At 38.9% G+C, this 20,079-nt stretch overlaps 1 protein-coding gene across 7 annotated transcripts in view; it reads left to right on the forward strand.

The window, feature by feature from the left end:
• Hfm1 (helicase for meiosis 1) overlaps positions 1-20,079 on the forward strand; it is a 106,465-nt gene that overhangs the window by 18,039 nt on the left and 68,347 nt on the right. For 5 of the 7 annotated variants that reach the window (XM_017599385.3, XM_063273649.1, XM_008769948.4 and 2 more), the window contains exons 7-19: positions 2,881-2,951; positions 3,339-3,471; positions 4,247-4,398; positions 5,138-5,215; positions 5,431-5,586; positions 8,180-8,380; positions 8,463-8,551; positions 10,812-10,855; positions 11,001-11,102; positions 11,433-11,578; positions 13,097-13,191; positions 13,858-13,991; positions 16,800-16,847. In XM_017599385.3, coding sequence (XP_017454874.1) covers positions 2,881-2,951; positions 3,339-3,471; positions 4,247-4,398; positions 5,138-5,215; positions 5,431-5,586; positions 8,180-8,380; positions 8,463-8,551; positions 10,812-10,855; positions 11,001-11,102; positions 11,433-11,578; positions 13,097-13,191; positions 13,858-13,991; positions 16,800-16,847 — 1,449 coding nt within the window. Of the gene's footprint in view, positions 1-2,880; positions 2,952-3,338; positions 3,472-4,246; positions 4,399-5,137; positions 5,216-5,430; positions 5,587-8,179; positions 8,381-8,462; positions 8,552-10,811; positions 10,856-11,000; positions 11,103-11,432; positions 11,579-13,096; positions 13,192-13,857; positions 13,992-16,799; positions 16,848-20,079 lie in introns of those variants that run through there. The other 2 variants (XM_039092478.2, XM_039092479.2) reach the window with 2 other exon arrangements.

The following is a 20,079-nucleotide window of genomic DNA, read 5'->3' on the forward strand; positions in this document are numbered from 1 at the left end:
GAACCTCAACACATGCCAGCAGACAAAAAGACCTCCCAGAGCTGGGCCTGATAGGTTCTGCTCCCAGCGAGTGCCCACGGCATGAGGCTCAGCGCTCACAGAAGGACAAACAGCAGCTCCAGCCAAAAACTGGCAGGGGCAACCTGCTAGCCCGAGCCCAGGGGCCAGAGCTAGCCACCATAAGCACATGCTGGCCTGAGGCGCCTGCTGATGCACAGGAGCCCAGAGTCGCGGCAAATCTCTGGGCCTGTCACTGCTTCCCAGAGTTCCTCTCTAATTAGACCCTCAGGACAACACCAACTCTTAGCAGACCTCTTGGCTGCAGAGCTGCAGTCTGCAGTGGTGCCCACAGCCTCCGGGTAACAACAGCTGAGTGCAGCGCACTGCTGGAAGCAGGGGACAAAAGACAGATTTGGTTTGCAGTGTTCACGTGATGATAGACGGTGCATCCACTGACTGAGGTTTCCTGTGCACTGGGAGACTGCATCAGAGATTCACTCTTGTGAATATAAATCGATGTAGAACTATCTAATAAGAGAAAAACCAGCATGAAAGGCCTCTCCTAGGCTTGTTATAAATAAATACTTTATATGGAAAACATTCTTTGAGGGAAACTGATATTCTTTCAAAAGCTGATTAACTGACAAATTCTAAATTTTATTTTGTCACGTATATATTTGCATATACATGTTTCAAATACATTTTTAAGTTTTTATTTTCATTTGTATGTATATGTGTACCTGCTTGTCTGTATATATATATATATATATATATATATATATATATATATATATATATATATACACACACACATATATATATATATATATGGCAATATTAGGACATGCTGAAAGTAAAATGAAGTAATAATTTAGAAATTAACTATCCGATTTAGTAAGTGCAATCTATTTACTTTAGGCACTGTTGTGAGCTTGTGGAATGTGCCAGTTAAGAGAAGAGTGAACCCTTGTCCTTGAGTTACTGTTCTTGCAATGGTAGGAAAGAGTGATTTAGATCTGAAGAATTGTAAGGAAACATAAAGGAGAATGAAGTTGGGACAGTTGGCATTGAAGGCTCAGAATATTAAATTTAATGAAACAAACAGGAAAGCCTTCTTAACATGGTGAGGAGTAAGCAATAAGGGGAGAGAGAAGGAAATTCGAGAGAAGAATGAAGCATAAAGGCTGAGGAAAGATGTCATGGCAGGTACAGGGCTGAGGTTTCTGAATAGTAGAGTCCATTATAACTAGAGGAGAAGAGTATGAGGTTAAAGGACAGAGGATCTGAAGTCAGAGCAATAAAGGCTCATAGGAGCTTGCAGAGGAAGAGTTGGGAATAGGATGTAGGGCCTTGTAGCCATTTTCTTGGAGGGAAAGGGGAAATTTAGACACAGAAGTCATATAAATCTGATGTAAAAGTTTTAAAAGCATTACTACAACAACCCTTGAGTACTTAATAAATACCTTATAAAATAGTTGTTAGACAACTGTGCTTTCAAATATAATTTTTAATTTTTAATGTGCTTTAATTTGTATGTGTGTACCTGTATGTGTACTACCTGCATGCAGTTCATAGAGACCAAAAGAGGGCAATGGGTCACTGGAACTAGATCACATGTGTTTGTGAGCTGCCTGCTGTTGGTGCTAGAGCAGAATTTGGGTTCTCTGCAAGAAAACAAGTACTCTTAACTACTAAACCATCATCTTACCCTCTAATAAGCTTTAAAGGCCCTAGTGATAGAAACTCATTCTTTTTTGTAGATTTCTAGATCTCGTAATACATTCTGCATATAGTGGTAATGAATGTAGGTGATTAATTGCAACTTCATAAGAAGACTGCCATTAAAAATCCCCGAGGCTGGCAGCAGTCTCACCTTAGAGCAGTGGCGGGCAACCTTCCCAATGCTGGACCCTTTAATACACTTCCTTCTGTTCTGACTCTCAGCCATGAAACTGTTTTGTTGCCACTTCAGATCTGTAATTCTGCTTCTGTTCTGAGTCGTAATGTAAACAATCTGTGTTTCCCGATGGTCGTAGGCAACCCTATGGAAGGGTCTTCGGACAGCGCCCCAGAGGGACACAACCCATAGGTGGGAACCACTGCTGCAGAGAATGGGAAAACGAATTACTCCCACGTCTTACTACTGTCTCTAAACTTTCTAACAGGGGAAGGTGATCCAAGTTCATCTTATTAAGTAAATATGCCGATGGTTACAATTAAACAAAAATAACACAAAAAATGAAGGGATTCAAGACTAACTGACCAGAAATACACCTCCACTAATGAAGTGCAGCCAGCTCAGCAACTAATAAGTGAAAAATTGAGCGCTAAAGAAAATATAAAAGTCGAGTGTCTTAGTCAAAACAAGAAAAGAACAAACTAAAAGTAGTTCTGATGGGCATGGGCATGTCTCCAAATACTCAGATCTCCTTCGTTGTGTTTAACTCTCAAGTTCCAGCCCTTATATAACCCTTGGTTTTCCCATGTGGATATTACAAGTTCTTTTTAGAATAAGGATTGTGGAAGCAGAGTAGAATCATTTTCATTTTTTACTTTAAAAAAAATCTTATTTGCACGAGCATTTTGCCTATGTGTTATACAACATGTATAGCTTGTGCCTGAAAAGGTCAGGAGACAGTATCAGATCCCATGTAATGTGAGCCTCCAGGTGGGTACTAGGAATCGAACCCAGGTCTCTGCAAGAACAAATGCGCTTAACTGCCTAGCCGTCTCTCCAGCTCCCTTCCGTTCTTTAGATGCATAATTAGTAAGATGCCTTATTATTAGATACTGTGAGTCAACAGCACCAAAACTGAATTTTTAAATTAAAGGTAAACATTTTTAATTCTGAAATATTTAACTCCTTAATATTATTCTAAGCTGCAAAATTTAGAAGTGTATTCAAAGAATTCCCTTACTTCAACTATATACAGTCCAAAGCCTTTGATGATGTAAGTATCTTATACTTGTTTAATTATCTTCATCTTCTCACTAGCTGTGGTCCTGTATGTCTTGAGAGACTAGAAAATACTTGTTAAGTGAGTGCATATGAGTCATATGGGGGATTGGTTTGTATTTATTAAATTTATAAGAATTTCATTGAAGGGTAAAGGAATGGCTTTGACTTAGATCCAGCATATCATTTTGACAAAATAGTACAATATGAGAAAATGTATTGTTATTGAGATTGAAATGTCTAGAACAGGACTACACTTAGGAGTCACAGAGGTAAACATGCTTGAAGCAATACTCCCAATCTTCTTAAAGCACATTTTCTAGAAAATTGAAAATTTATATAAAAATTCCACATATTAGTAATTGGTTCAATTTTATCTCAGCTTCTTTACACAGATCGGAATTTTGTGATTTGTGCCCCCACTGGTTCTGGGAAAACTGTGGTGTTTGAGCTAGCAATAACAAGATTGTTAATGGAAGCACCATTGCCGTGGCTGAACATGAAAGTTGTTTACAGTAAGTATATAAATCAAAGGTTGAAGCAGAAACAAAGTTAATTCCAGGCATAGACATTATTATTTGGTAGCTCAGACATTAAAAACATTAATTTATTTAGTTGCGGAGCTGCGACTAAACCAGTAGACAGCACTTTATCACTGAGCACTACTAGCCGACCAATTCTCCCACACCTTTGTTCTTCTTTGTGTGTTTGTGGTGCTAGACACTGAGCTCCGCACATGCTCGGTAAGAGCTCTACAACTGCACTATAACTCCAGCCCTCTCTGCATTTTAATAAAAACACGCCACGATTGGATTCATGTCTTACATTAAATTGAAACATTTTTCTAAAGTTGTACATAAAAATATTTGAATCGAGGATTTGAACTTTACACTTATTAAAAGAGGATAGTCAACATGAACAAATGATCATATATCTTATAGTTTTACATAGAAACATCTATTCTCCTTTTTAGGTGTATATTTTGTAAATATCCCAAAACTAGTATATGTACACAATTTAAAGAAATAAGTAATCACAAAAGTCTTCTCATGAAAAGCAGTGATCACTTGCTCCATCTCTCCTGTTTTTAGATTGCCTGAGCGATCACTTCTGTTTCAATTTTCAGTTTTTCTTGGTGATTACTTTTATAGCTTACTACGTTTGTATTGTTAGTTTTTACTTTGTCAATATTATATAGCAACAAATGTGTTTTTAGCTTGGTTTTATTAATAGACTTTAAGAAAACATTTAAAAATTATACTGGTGTTCAAAATAAATATATTATTTTAGTGGCACCAATAAAAGCCCTTTGTAGTCAGCGGTTTGATGACTGGAAAGAAAAATTTGGACCGATAGGCTTGACCTGTAAAGAACTTACTGGAGATACAGTAATGGATGACCTGTTTGAGATTCAGCATGCCAATATAATTATGACAACTCCAGTGAGTATTATTTATATTTCATATTTACTTGAGAATATCTATGTTAATTAAGAAAAATTATTAAAGAGAAATGCAAAACATAAGCATGTATTTTCAGTGTAAACAAATGACCATAAAAGCACTAGTATTCAGGAAACGGACAAGAAATGAGGTCACATGTGAACAGTGAGTAAACCAAACCAGTCGTAAGTGTGGATAATTTATCCCTCATATTTATTTGTCCAAGTGTGTCTTACAGAAGAAGAACCTTGCTTGATAGGGCTTAACAAGGCCTAATTAGCCGCCTACAGAGATGGCTCAGTGGTTCAGAGCACTGCTGCTCTTCCAGGGCACCTGAGTGTGATTCCCAGTACTGACATGGTGGCCCACAACCATCTATAACCCCAAATCGGGATGTCTGATGTCCTTTTCTGGTCTTCACTGGCATTCATGCGTATGTGGCATACACATACATTCAAGCAGAGTATCCACACACATAAATATGAAAAGATGTGACTTGTGGTTTAATAAATATATGGCTAAATAATTTTCAAAGACTAAAGACCAGGTGTTTTAAGACTCTTAAAATCATTCAAGTAACTTTTAATCCTCGTCTCTTTGGGGAGATTTTAAAAACTCAACCAAAACATTGCTTGCCCTTGGTTTGTAATATGTCTGATAAAATATATCAGTGTCCTAATAATACTTTAAATACTTGTAGTTTCCTGTTAGATCAGACTATGTGTGCTCTTTTCTATAGGAGAAGTGGGACAGTATGACTAGGAAGTGGAGAGACAACTCCTTCATCCAACTGGTTCGCCTGTTTCTCATTGATGAGGTAGTAAACACACTCACTTTTAGAGATGAACATAAGATGATATTTAAAAAGGATAGAAATAAAAGACATGTTAGTAAAATGGGTATTTAGTCCCTTAAAATGGAAAATGCCTATTTTTCAAGGAAAAGAATTAATATTATTATTACTGTTTATTTTAGTTGATTAAATACATTTTTAGTTTTATACTTAATATTCTCTCTTGATTTCTTGCTTAGGTGCATGTTATTAAAGATGAAAACCGTGGTCCAACTCTTGAGGTTGTAGTAAGCAGAATGAAAACTGTCCAGTCTTTATCTAAGACCTTAGAAAACGCCAGCCCTGCTCCAGTGAGGTTTGTAGCTGTATCAGCAACAATTCCCAATGCTGAGGATGTAAGTCGGACTCTTCACCTGCTTCCCTTTTTATTGTCTGTGGAATAGTTAGTCAATTTGATCTCAGAGAAGATATTTCCTTTTGGTCAGTTAATAAGTTTAGTAGGAAAGTGTATGTAGAAAGTTAGTGCCAGATTTCATTGATGTAATAAAGTTATATAGCCATAAAATTTGATAAAATTTAATAAAATGTTTTCAGTACAAATCTGTTATTTGCTTTTATCTAAAATTCATAGTTTTACCTATTTCAGGTACTTTATAACTTGGCTAGTAATGTGTTACGTATGATTTGACAGACTAGGATTTGCCCAGCTCTCATGAGAACATACAGGAAAGAGGCTGCTTAAGAGAACACAGAGAGAAAAAAAAGGAGATGGTTTTACCAGGAGAATTTTACAGAAGACAGGTTACAGAAAGAACAAGCTATACACGGATGAAGACAGAGTAAGCAGAGAATGAGAAGGAGCCAGAGGATTAGAGCAGATTATTTTGAGGCCAAGCAGAGCAAATCAGCCATGCTGAGAGAGAAGCCAGATTCAGTCAGTCAGCTTGAAGAGGAGTTTGAGCCAGCACAGCTGAGTTGACTACCCAGCCAGAGAGCAGAAAGAACTGGGGAAGGGAGCTTATTCAGCAGTGAGTCTCAGAGCTAGGCCTAGATTAGACTGTATGGAGGGTAGAAGCTCCCAGGACTATGCCTAGGATAGTAGACGGAGGCAGTAAGTCACAGAGGGGAAAATTACTACAAGAGACTAAAAGATAATAGTGGTTTGCACTATTATTCTATAATCACGTATGACCTTTTCTTTAATTACTAAGCAAACTGCATTTTGTGATATGTATGCTATATGTTTTGCATGCGTGTATGTTTGCACATGCTTGGTGCTCTTGGAGGCCAGTTGAAGGTGTTGGATCCTCTAGAACTGGAGTTGTAGATGCTCGTGAGCTGCCGTGTGGGTGCTAGGAACTGAACGTAGGTCCTCTGGAAGAGCAGCTGGTGCCCTTTACCTGTGATCCATCTCTCCAGACTCAGTCTTCTTAGAAGCTAGTATACAGTCGTACCTTTTCTCACTCCTATTTACTTCCCAGCCTATTATGGTTTTGGTAATACTTAGAAATTACTTTTGTAAATAATTGCTATATTGTCTCTTCCAGTGGCAAATTTTGTTTTTATCTTTAAATTCTTATTCTGGTTTTGTTCATGGTAAAGAGCCACATGGAATGTTTATTATTTTAAGTGGGTAGATAGGGTGTAGAGGGCACATAGTCAAGCCCTGGAGAAGCCTGGAAAGGTCAGACAAAGGTCAGACACATGGATTGTCTTTCAGAGGAGTGAGGTGCTTGCATGTTGCTCTGGGAAGGCTGGGGAAGAAATGTGCACCTTATAACCTGCCCATGCTTTACCTTCCCTCAGTCAGCACCCCCAAGGGCCCCAGAATTTATGTTTTGCTTTCTACCCTTTCTACCTAAATCGTGAGACTTGGTTCTAGACCATGAAAATCCATCCTTATGAGTCATGTCACTTGTGCATCACAACAGCCCAAGTGACTTCTGTGCTATCTTAGGCCAATCCTGATGCCCACAGACTTTGTGTTACCCCAGTCATTCTCCCTAGACCCAAAATCTTGGGCACTGTTTTCTGAGTCAACAATACCTATCTTTGTGGAAGAAGCCAGTTACCCTCTGTAAAGAATGTCAATGGAAACATGTCTTAAATTTGCTGTTTGCTGTGACGCTGCAGGAGTCCATGCTGGCAGTGATCCACAAAGGTGAGAATGAAAACTCAATTGACCTCACCCACCTGGGTCAGACCTGGGGCGTCTGATGCCAGGCCATTCACTGTCAGCATGTGTAAAACACCGTGCAACCACTTGCCACAGAACCAGTCACTGATCATTAATTCAAAGATTGCCTCTGAAATGTGCTTTTGGCACTGCCATCTCACAAGAGTTTATTTGGGGTCTGGAGAAATGAGTCAAGAGCTTAAGACCCCTTCCCGGTCTTCTAGAGGATCACAGTTCAGTCACTGCTGCCATGTCAGGACCTCACAACTGCTGTAACTCCAGATCCCAGAGATCTGATGCACTCTTCTGTCCCCTCAGGCCCCCATACATGCATAGCACATGCACACACATGCGCACACACACAGATGGGTATTTTTAAACAGCTTATTTGTCCCTTGATTAGAAGACCAACATAAGACAGCCATTGCTTTGCTACCATGTTGCTAGTGTTTAGGGAATTCAGAGGTTTCGGCTTTTTCAGGAATAGTTCTGAGCAGTGACCAGGAGGTACAGTGCCACAGGGACTTTGATTTTTATGATCAGAATGATTGTAATTCTATGCTGGTCTCTTATGAGGGACTGTAAACAGAGTACTAATGACTAGTCAGAACTCTACCATATGAAGGTGCTACAGCCTTGAACACTGACATTGGTAGCATTTACCAATGTAGAGTAATATTAGTAAAATACGTAATGTTGACAAAAGATTTGATTAAATCCTTTCAGACCTTGACTTTAAAGTGATCTAAAGTGTGTTGTTTTTAGCTATAGAACTTTACTAGAAAAAAAGTACATGCTTCTGTTTTTCTCAGATCGCAGAATGGCTTTCAGATGGGGAGAGACCTGCTGTGTGTCTGAAAATGGATGAGAGCCACAGACCTGTGAAACTTCAGAAAGTGGTCCTGGGTTTCCCCAGTAGTAGTAACCAAACTGAATTCAAGTTTGATTTAGCCCTCAACTATAAAGTGTACAGTGTTATACGAACGTACTCCGATCAGAAGCCCACACTCGTGGTATGGACTCTCAGCTGCTGTTTTGGGGAGTGGTGTTGAGTTGTTAGCCTGAGTGATATGTAATCCTCTGATTTGTTTTCAGTTTTGTGCAACGAGGAAAGGTGTGCAGCAGGCTGCTTCTGTTCTTGTGAAGGACGCTAAGTTTATCATCACCGTGGAGCAGAAACTACGGTGTGTGCAAAGGGAAGGACTTTTGGGGCTCACGTAGGTGACACAAGAACATGGCTTACCCCTTAACCTGGTCTTGAAGCCTAGACCTCTTATGTGTACAGTAACAATATCAGTGCTTTATGGACTGAGTGAGAAAATGTAAAAGTGGAGTTAAAGACAAAAGTGTGGTATAGGGGAGAGAGGACTGGGTAGCTGTAAATAACTCGGAACCTCTCCTTGCTGGGAGTGAACACAGTGGACAGTTGTGCTGTCTGTCACCTTTAGTCAGAATAAGAAGTGTGTGTCTCCCCGCTCACAGACGATGATGAAGGCGTGTGGAATTCTTTGTGCTATAGGAGTTTTATTTGCATAGACTCTGTGTCTTCTTAGGCAAACACTACTGTGTTTTTAGCTGAACCTTTCCATGAGAGACAGGCTGTGGGCTCCCTTAGAGCAGGACACACACCCCTCCCTCTCCCCACTGCACACAGTGAAGCTGTTTGTCTCACACGGTTGTTCTCTTGAGCAGACACACATGCAGCGCTTTACCTCCTCTTCCCATCCCTCTTCTTCCCTCATTGCTCAGGAAGGTTTCTGCTTCACCCCTCCCACCACTTTTTTTATCCTCATCATTTTTTATAATTTCAATTGTTTTCAGCAATGAAATGCCAGCATTGGAAGTCGTCACATTACAGACACGGATGTGAATTATAGCACTCCATGTTTGCCACTATGTGCTGTCAGGCACGTCATTTCTCTCAGTTTCAACTTGCCTGCCTCCCTTCCTCCCTCCCTCCCTCCCTCCCTCCCTCCCTCCCTCCCTCCCTCCCTCCTTTCTTTCTTTCTTTCTTTCTTTCTTTCTGCATTCATTCTTTTCAGCACTATAGATGAAAACCAGGGCTTCATTACGCAGACAGTCGGGCTGTCAGGAGTTACACGCTCAGCCTTCCAGTTTTACTTTATGTTTGAAACGGGGTCTTGCTGTGTAGCTGAGGCAATCTTGCCTCTGCCTCCTGAACACTGGGATTACAGGAGCGCCTCAGCGTACTTAGAATCAATGCCGTCCATGTCTTCAACAACCAGTCTCAGTATATGAGAATAAACTAGCTTATCACAACAATGTGACAGTTAGACAAGGCGACATTTCTGAAGTCCCTGTGTGCAGCACAGCTGTGTTATCAGTGACGTGACATGTCGCTTTGCCTTAGAGAAAATCGTGACTGAGAAAATCATACCTAATAGTTTCATAGCTACAATAAAGACAGAAAACAACAACACGGGGTTTCTTAGATATCCCTAAGACCACCCAGAATTCCTTTCTAAAATTATCAAAACTTTCATAATTTCCTCCTCTCCTTAAGCTTGTTTTTTGTTTTTTGGGTTTTTGTTGTCTTTTGTTTTTTGTTTTTTTCATAAAGGAAATGTCCTTATGAATATATGCCAATGGCAGGGAGAAGGACAGAGCGCAGTAGAAAGCTATGCCTACTTCTTTGTTTGTTTGTTTCAGTGTTTCACTTACTAATGATGCAGTAGAGTTTTAAAGGTTGGCCTTTCTTCCATCACTGCGACACTAGGAACTGAGGGAGAGCCCTGTGTGGGGAAGGCAGGTGCTGTACCACTGGCCTCCCCAGCCTGGCTTTGCTTCTGCTTTGCAGCACTGGCACAGCTTGTGCCTCGGTCCTTCTGCCCTCATCTCTGTGCTGTCACTAAAGCAGGCCCGAAACTTCTTGTTTCTTACAAACATTATTAGGAAAGTTATGGCGTTGGTTTCTTGTTCTGACCTCATGCATATACTACGTATTTGCATTTTTTCTAAATTTTTGGTTTAATGTTACAGCTAACACACTGAATAGGAAAGCTAAATATCCCATGCTGCCCCTGCCCTGTGGGCACACAATTGTAAGGCATTTAGTACAGTGTGCTTTGCTTCTGTTCCTCCTCCCACGCTCCTTCCCCACTTTACTCTGCTGCCCTGACATAGGCTCTGCTGTTCAAAGAGGGCTTTCAGTGCCTCCTCCTGCTACAGATGCACCTGGCTTCCACTGCCCAGGGGAATCCCATACTGTTGGAACCCCGCCAGGACAGACTCAGAGAGTGTATGTGAAGAGGGTTTCCTTTCATAAAACTTGTCAGAGCTGTGGATTTTTGTTTTATTTGTTTTGTTTTTTTTTTAAAGATAACTTTCAGATGATGGTGTTGTGAAAGTCTCTTTTTAAAATAATAAACTATTTCAGAATTTCCTAATGTTACAGAGAATGACATTAATTTTATATTTTAATAGGTTGCAGAAGTCTGCATATTCTATAAGGGATTCAAAGCTAAAAGGTAGGTTTAAAGACAAGTTTCCCTTTTTGTTCTGGAAACTGACTCTGCAGTCTCAGATGTGCCTCCTGCCTAGAGATTCTTTGGAATGGCATGTCAGGACTGGTGCATGCAGCAGTGGCCGACAGGCAGTGTGCTCCTACTGTAGATACCTTGGTGTACGGTGTTGGTTACCATCATGCTGGAATGGAGCTGTCAGATAGAAAATTGGTTGAAGAGTTGTTTACTTCTGGAGATCTACCAGTTCTTTGTAAGTAAAACATATTTCTTATAGATGTTAAAATATTCTGAAAAAATATTTTAAGAGAAAAAAGCTTAAATAATTCTATTTCTTCCAAGAACTTAAAGAGAACTGTACATGTGTATTACAGTAAATTTTTTGTAAGGTTGAATTCTTTATCATTTTATTGAACATAGGGCAACTTGAAAATAACGTATTAGCTGTTTTGTTTTTAGGGTACATTATGCCTTTTCCTAAATTTCTTAGAGTTTTCAGTCCATTTTTATCAGTATATATTTATAAGCAAATATCCTCCCAGGACAATAAAGTTCTACGGCTTGTTATCATTCGATCTGATAGTTACTACAAGTACTCTAGCTATGGGAGTGAACTTGCCGGCTCACCTGGTCGTTATAAAGTCCACCATGCACTACACTGGAGGTGCCTTTGAAGAGTACAGCGAGACAGACATCCTGCAGATGATTGGAAGAGCTGGCAGGCCCCAGGTAAGGGACAATAGCTTTTCTTTTCCCTTTTTTTTTTTTTTTTTTTGGACATTCTAAATATAGCAAAGAAGGGGGCTTGTGTGGTTTTAATTTGCATTTCAAATTAGATAATATTGAAAAATAACAATTTAAGAATCAACCTTAGTGGTGGAATAAACATAAAAAGACTTAGATAGCCTTCGTATTCCAGCTTTCTCTAAGCTGCTCTCTGTGAATGACGGTCGTGTGAAAGGGGTTTTAAAGGGCCTTTCCATCTCACCTTTTTGTGTGAATGAAGGGGTTTGGTCACTCGCGGTTTATTTTAGGAAGTAGATCTCTATATGTAGTTGAGGTTGAACTCAGACTGGCCCTTGTTCTGGTCCCGCCTCTTCAGCACTGAGATTAATCTTGGCGTTTTAGACAGGCAGTTTCTCCCTGTGAAGGGCCGTTGTGCAGTAAAGAATGTGAAACATCCCAGGGTTGTAGCATTAAATGTTATAATTAAATGTTTGAATGCGGAAGAGAACATCCTGGAAGAAAATCAATTTTAAAGTATAAAAATGTTATATCACACAAGTTTTTAATTTTAGGGGATAAATTAAATGTATCAAATTATGCGGCATTGTAGTTATGCTGTGATGAAACACCGTTTTGATCAAGAGCGAGCTGGGGAGGAAAGGGTTTATTTGGCTCACACTTCCATATTCACACTTCAGTTCATCACTGAAGGAAGCCAGGACAGGAACTCACACAGGGCAGAACCTGGAGGCAGGAGCTGATGCAGAGGCCATGGAGGGTGCTGCTCACTGGCTGACACCCCATGGCTGGCTCAGCTGCCTCTTACAGAGCCCAGGACCACTGCCAAAGGATGGCCCCGCCCACAATGGGCCAGGCCCTCCCCCACACAGGCTTGTCTGCAGTCCTGCCTCTTTTTTTTTTTTTTGTCTACTTTATTTTTGTTTTCTAGTTTACTTCAGTAGTTGAGGGATGAAAGAGAACTTGTCAACTAGTATACCTTTAATTGTGATGTTACGTATTCTTTTTTAAAAATTACCTTTAATCTCTTTTTGCAGTCCAGTCGTTACCCAGTCTACCCTCCAACATTTCCTCATCCCATTTCTTAAGTGAGATTCTCTCCTTTCAGATGACTTTAGCTTATCAGCATATATGAAAACTACATTAAATCTTAAATTTTTATTCAGTTTACAGAGATTTATTTTGACTTTAACATTGTCAAAATTAAGTTATATTGAAACAAAAGTGATATTTACTTGGAAGATACTTGAGAGATTTTTTTAAATTAAACTTTTGTTAATATTAAAATTCAGGGGGCTGGGGATTTAGCTCAGTGGTAGAGCGCTTACCTAGGAAGCACAAGGCCCTGGGTTCGGTCCCCAGCTCCAAAAAAAAAGAACCCCCCCCCAAAAAAAATTCAGTAGTTGATTTTAGTCCTTTCCATTCAGTGTGAAATGAAAGTTCTGAGGAGAAGGTGCTGGCCTGTGTGTGCTCAGTCTCTCCAGTCTCTGTGCTCTGTTGCAGTTTGACACCACAGCTACTGCAGTTATTATGACCCGACTAAGTACAAGAGAGAAGTACGTTCAGATGCTAGCTTGTAATGACACTGTGGAAAGCAGGTAAGGAGAGCAGTTCCCAAAGAAAGGTAACTAGTCTGACTTGTTTCTCCTTTAATGTATGGAAAGGAAATTCGGTTTAGGGATTTCCTAAGGCCATTTTCTTGGAATAGTCTAACAATTTAACTGTAAAACTTATGTAATTAAATAGATTTATTTAAAGACAACAGAGTTATCTAGTGATTATTATATATATATTATATTATTATATGTACACAATAGTACATATCTTTGTTATAAAATCCTAAAAAGTAATAAGGTCTTTTTAATTATTAGTATATTATAACTTATGAGAATGTTGTAATTTTAAATTTACTCTCAGTAAGAGAAATGTTTTCATACCTTGAGCTTCATTTTATAATGAGAGAATAATATCTGGGATGGTCTCAGTGTGCAGTGAGCACTCCTCTTTGGGAAAGTAGGACATAATCCTCACTACTATTACCACAGTGGCCTTTACAAAAACGTGTATTTTAGATCTGTGAAGTAAGGAGAAACCTCAATTCTTTAGAGATCTTGACTGCCTTTTTAAGATTTTCTGTTTTATTTTGAAAAACTTTTCATTGATTATTAATTAAAGAGCAACTAACATTTATATATATTATTAAAGCTTACAAAGTAATATTTATGTACTTGAAATTCACATTAACCATGCAGTTCCCCCGTCAGTTTGCACAGACATCTTATTGAGCACCTGAACGCAGAGATAGTGCTGCACACCATCACAGATGTGAGCATCGCCCTGGACTGGATCCGGTCCACACTGCTGTATATCAGAGCTCTGAAAAACCCATCTCACTATGGTTCGTTACTCCGACCTGGAGATTTCGGGGTTTCTGTTTGTACTGTTACAGAATAGATTGCAGAAACTAATAAGCAACAGAAAAAATAGTACCAGTAACCAATATATTCAGAGGTAAGAGTAGGCAAAATGAGAGTACACTGTCTGCTCTACTCCTAGTCCTTTAATAAACTTTGAAACCAACACTGTTAAAAAGTGGAAGAAAAAGTCAAGTATATAAACTAATTTAACATAAGTTAAAGCTTTAAAGTTCTTACTTTTCTCATATTTATCATTCAGCTGCTCTCTCATTCTAAATTTGTAGCTGTTCATCTTCCAATTTAATAAGAACACAAATCATAAAAGCAAATAAGGTATAATTTTCCATTTTTATGCAAACAATGTCCCATTGTAATCGTTTTCTAACAAATTACTTAAAACACAACATCTTGGAACTCTAGGCTGTAGAGGCTTTCTGTTTTCAGTGTGGCCTTTTCCTGCATCTCTCTTCCTGCAGGAAGAGCAATAAAAGACAGGCTGGCTACGTAAAAACTGCATTTCCTTATTTGTAACTGTAGTCACACATCATCACTTAGTTCAAAACAAGTTACTCGTCTTGGCCACCTGCAGGGGGGAGGAACCCAGTTCAGTTTTTGTAGGGAGGAGTATGAAATTGTTAGGAGCATTGCTTTAGAACATAAGGATTTGCTGTGTGGCCTTGGCAAACCATGAATCACAAAAATCTCCGGCCCTAGCCTCTCAGCACTCGGAGCTGTATGCCACCACTGTGACTGTATTTTAAGCTGCTCCTGTTTCACTGTTCTGCACTTCTCTTTGTAGTTTCCCCCCATATGGTTTGGAGACTTTCCGTTTGATCAAGTGCTAGGCTAGCGTGTACAGTGTAAGAGAGGCTTCACTGGGACGTGTTCTTCATGCCTGTCGTGCTTTCTTGTTTACTTCCTTACTCTGCTTTCCCTCCTCCACAGCCCTGTGACTGGAGCGTCAGATCCCGACAGACAGGGTCCCTTCTGCATTATTTCTCCTGGTCCATTACCCTCTCCATCATCCTTAAGGTCTCCCTTTCTCACCTGTGCTTCCATCCCTTCACACACAAACACACGCACACACTTAAGTCTGGACTACATGCATGAGTCTGGCTTGTTTCTCTGAAGTGATCTTCATTACCATTTATTTTCCTGCATATCTCATGATTTAATTTTTCTTTATGGCTAGAAAAAATCCATTGTATCTGTATGTCTATTCTTTATCCATTCATCCCAGCCCCTTTCTGTTGTGATGAATGCAGCCGTGTACATGGGTGGGCATGCATCCCTGTGGGGCAGGCTGACTAAGCGTCCCTTGGTTATTTACCTAGGGGTGGTAAACTTCCCCATAATTCTGTTTTTAAAATGAAAAGGATTTATTTTACTTGTGTATTTGTAGTATATATGTCTGTCAGGTGAGTGTGCATGTATATCTAGGTAGCAGTGAGCAGAGTCTAAAAGAAAGTACCACACGTCCTCCTTGGTCACTCTGTGCACTCCTTGAGGGAGGGTTTCTAACTGAACTCGAACTTGAGCTTTCTTACCTAGTTATCCTCCTGTCTCCACCTCCCTGAGAGCTAGAGTTACAGGCAAGTTGAGCTGCTGACATGGGTGCTGGGAACCAAACTCAGACCCTCTGCAAGAGAAGGTGAGCTCTTAACCAGCCCCACCCTCATGTCTAAGCAGTTCTAGTTACCCGTATGCTCATCTTAAGCTTACCCACTGTTATCAACACTGTGTCTGCACATGTGTGGATTCATCTTCATGCTGACTTCTTAGAAATGAAGTTTCTAGCTCAGAGTACCCATCATTTTAAATATAGTGCTCGTTGCTAAGTTATTGTCCTTAGTGGCTTACATGGATGTCAACAGTTCTTGAGAGTACTGTATTCACATATACCCTGTGGAGGGTATACTTGTATCTTTTTTATCAGTGTTATGCAAAATTCATCTATGTCCCACTTTGCATTTCTTTCTCCTTGTGAGTAATTTATTTTGTAGTGAATTTTTTATACTGTATTATCACAGTAAATGACAGAAATCTTAGGTATAAAAGTTAAATTATATTGATATAAAAGTAAAATTAAATATATATGAAGACACAGACACCTACATACCACAGTCCAGTATATAGAAGGTTTTCCACAAGTATGTTCATGTTCTGTTATATTTTTTGAACTAGAGGTAAACGGAAGTATTTCCTTTTTTGCTTCAGTTTCTTTTAGTTCATGGTGTTCATAGGATTGCTTCAAATTCCTTTTGTTATTACAGTATAAACCCAGGTGTATCAATATGCCACGTTTCAATCAGTTGTTTTGTGGATGGATGTATAGATCACCTCAGTAAAAGTACACCTGTCTCAAGTGCACTCACCACACAGACATGAAGACATAATTAAACATAATAAAAAGATCTTTAAGATCTTTAAACTGATTCTACATGCTTCTTGCTCAATAGTTTCAGATTACTTAATTCAGTTAAGAAAACAAGATATAGTCAGTTGATATTGAAAAGATTTCAAAATAGTGGTTTTGTTCTATGAATATTTAAGCCTTTTTGAGCTCATTAAACTGATATTAATCTATATAAAATGTAGATGCAATTTTTATGTGAGGTTTAAATTGAACCTATAAAGACTAATTAAATACACTGATTTTTTTTTCTTTTTTTTCGGAGCTGAGGACCGAACCCAGGGCCTTGCGCTTGCTAGGCAAGCGCTCTACCACTGAGCTAAATCCACAACCCCACTGATTTTTTTTTTTAAAATAAAAGTTTTATCACTTACAGGTTTTATATCTGGATTGAACAAAGATGGAATTGAAGCAAAATTACAAGGTTAGAAATATTTCCTTTTAATATATATGTATATATATATTGTATAAAATTTAATGAAAATATTAGTTACTAAAGAAATAAGAATATGCTTTTGTAAATTATTTAAAAAGTGAACTTGTCAGAAAAATATTTATTTTTCATGCACAAAACTTGGCATGTTTAGTTTTTTTATATTTACTGATTAATTCTGTCAGAATATCTGCTTTTATATAAAGTGTAAACTTGGCTAATTTTGGTTCTGTTTTTTAAATAACCTTGATCTCTGAAAACATTTCCAATAGATTAAATGCTTTATTTTTTTAGATTAATTTTAATTGAAAATATAATCCTGAATTTATTGTGGATTCTTATTCAAATCTGTGTAACATTTCCCTTTCAAATTTCAACTTTAATACTTTACTATGTATCTTTTTTTTTTTTTTTTGGTTCTTTTTTTTTGGAGCTGGGGACCGAATCCAGGGCCTTGCGCTTCCTAGGTAAGCGCTCTACCACTGAGCTAAATCCCCAGCCCCTACTATGTATCTTTTAAATTATAAAAATTCAAAAAGTATTTATTGGAATTAAACATTGCTGTGTCTTCATTGTGTTGAGATTTTCAGTAAAAGTAAATAATTTTGGATCCAGTAACAATAGTAATTTTAATTTGTTCTCTGAATAGCTATATGTGGCAAATACAAATACAGAGATAAGGATAAAGTAATAAATTATCTCACCTAAAGCATAAATATGTTAGGAACTAGTTAGGACAGAGGCTGAAGGCCAGGGGACCATTCTGAGGCTCTTGGCTTCTTCAGGTCCAAGTGTGCTGGGCCCACTCTTCTCTGCATTTCCCTTGGAGGAAGGACAGTAGCACAGGGCTTGTGTTCCAAGCCTGATTGTGCTCCTTGCTCAGTAACCTCTAAGAGCTGTATAGTAACTCCGAGAATAGAATGCAGAGTTTCATAGTGCCTACAAGATAGAGCATGACAGCTCCTGCCTCTGTCTCTGACTTCATTCCTTGTCCCTTTCTTCATTTCTTTTTCTTATCTCCAAATTGGTCCTTGTATAGTTACAGTGTACCCATTGTCACTAAGTTAGTTACAGTGTGCTCACTGTCACTATGTTAGCTACAGTGTGCCCACTGTCACTATGTTAGCTACAGTGTGCCCACTGTCACTATGTTAGCTACAGTGTGCCCACTGTCACTATGTTAGCTACAGTGTGCTCACTGTCACTATGTTAGCTACAGTGTGCTCACTGTCACTATGTTAGCTACAGTGTGCCCACTGTCACTATGTTAGCTACAGTGTGCTCACTGTCACTATGTTAGCTACAGTGTGCCCACTGTCACTATGTTAGCTACAGTGTGCCCACTGTCACTATGTTATCTACAGTGTGCTCACTGTCGCTATGTTAGCTACTGTGTGCTCACTGTCGCTATGTTATCTACAGTGTGCTCACTGTCACTATGTTAGCTACAGTGTGCTCACTGTCACTATGTTAGCTACAGTGTGCTCACTGTCATTCAGGGTCTTGTCATCTTCTGCTCCTTGCTCTTGGAACATTCTTAAGTATTTTACATGACTTAGACTTTTATTTCAACCAAGTCTCTGTTCAAATGCCAACATTTCAGAGAGCTCTTCCTTGCTGTTTTATTTAAATCTATTTCATTTAAAGATAAAATAACTTTCATGTTGTGGTTATTACTATTTTTCTTGTTCTTGAAAAAAATGCCTTTATTATGAGAACTAGGGATATCCATATTTTATACAGAAATTATATGGCTAAATGAGAAATGCATGCAAACCTTAGTTAAGTGCTTAAAAACTATTATTTTAAAAAAAAACATTTCTCAGCTTTAGTTTTTTATAGTAGTTTCCAATACCAAAAGTGTATTACTTGAGTATTGGTTTTTTTTTTTCATTAAAATGCAAGCTCTACATGTATGAGGAAATGTGTACTGTCCACTATACACTTAAACCTTAGAGTGATGCTCAGCATATAGGATAGTAAGAATCCCCTGTGACTGAGTGACTGTTAGTGGACATGATATGCTCCTCTCTTCAGGATTGGGCTGGGTGCATTGCTTACTCTACTCTGCACAGGGCAGTGAGGACATGATTAGGATAAGCAGTAGGGTATGATTAGAAGGCATTCACTAGTTCCTGTCAGTTACTTGCTTGAATTAGCATTACTTCCTATTCAGCGGTTTCTGAAAGCACACATGGCAGCCTCTCCAGAGAAATATAAGTAAAAAACTAAAACATATCAGCTAAAAAAAATAAATAAATGCTTTTTTCCAATAAAGTAGCAAACAGGATGAGGGGTGAGACTGGCGAGATTGAGACAAATTTTGTAGAACTCTAACTCTATACTTTGGAAGCAAGAGAATGGGCAGTGAGGTCCATAAATGTTATAACCTTACTAAGGCAACTATGAAAAATGAGGGTAGCAAACAGGAAGCAGTAATGACCCCTTCTGCTGTGGGCATCTGCAGCCTCTCAAATCACACAAAAGTAGATAGAGAGCAGCAAATGGTTCGATATGATGCTAAAGTACACACTGCTGGGTGCAGAGTTAGGAAGTTAATGACACTTGTGAAGTTGTGTGTGGAACTGCATGCAACAGGTGGAGCATGCCTTGGGTTCCACCATGCAAATGAGGGAGAGGGCGCTGGGCTCCACTGTGCACAGGAGGGAGAGGGCCCGAGCCCCCTGTTAAGTCAGGCAGTGGAACTGTTAAATTTCTTCCTGCTCCAGCCTGTTCCCTTCTTGGGACTGTATCTTTACTGAATACATTCTGCCACTTTTCTGGATCCTATCTATGTGCCTGTACATTTCCTTGACCTGTAGGTGCCCTTTGAATTTGGGTGTCAGCCAGTATCATTTTGTGCTATTATATGTTTGATAAAAGTTTAAAAGAAAAATAAATGCCTCAATGGAGAAGAGATAACAAAACAGTTCCCTAGACCTGGAACAAGTAATTCAGCCTCAATTCTTTAGTTTCCCAATGTGTATATGTAAGTGATATTTTTGCATGTTTTTTTAATTTTTGAGAATTAATTAAAGTAATACATATATATCATTTCAAATGTCCCAAGTGCTGAATGATATTTAGCATATTTAATTGGATGTTATGTTTTTGAGTTTTTCCTTGCTTTTTTTTTTCTTTTTTTCTTTTTTTCTTTTTTTCGGAGCTGGGGACCGAACCCAGGGCCTTGTGCTTGCTAGGCAAGCGCTCTACCACTGACCTA

This window comes from Rattus norvegicus, chromosome 14, assembly GCF_036323735.1.
Source record: "Rattus norvegicus strain BN/NHsdMcwi chromosome 14, GRCr8, whole genome shotgun sequence".
Taxonomy (NCBI): domain Eukaryota; kingdom Metazoa; phylum Chordata; class Mammalia; order Rodentia; family Muridae; genus Rattus; species Rattus norvegicus.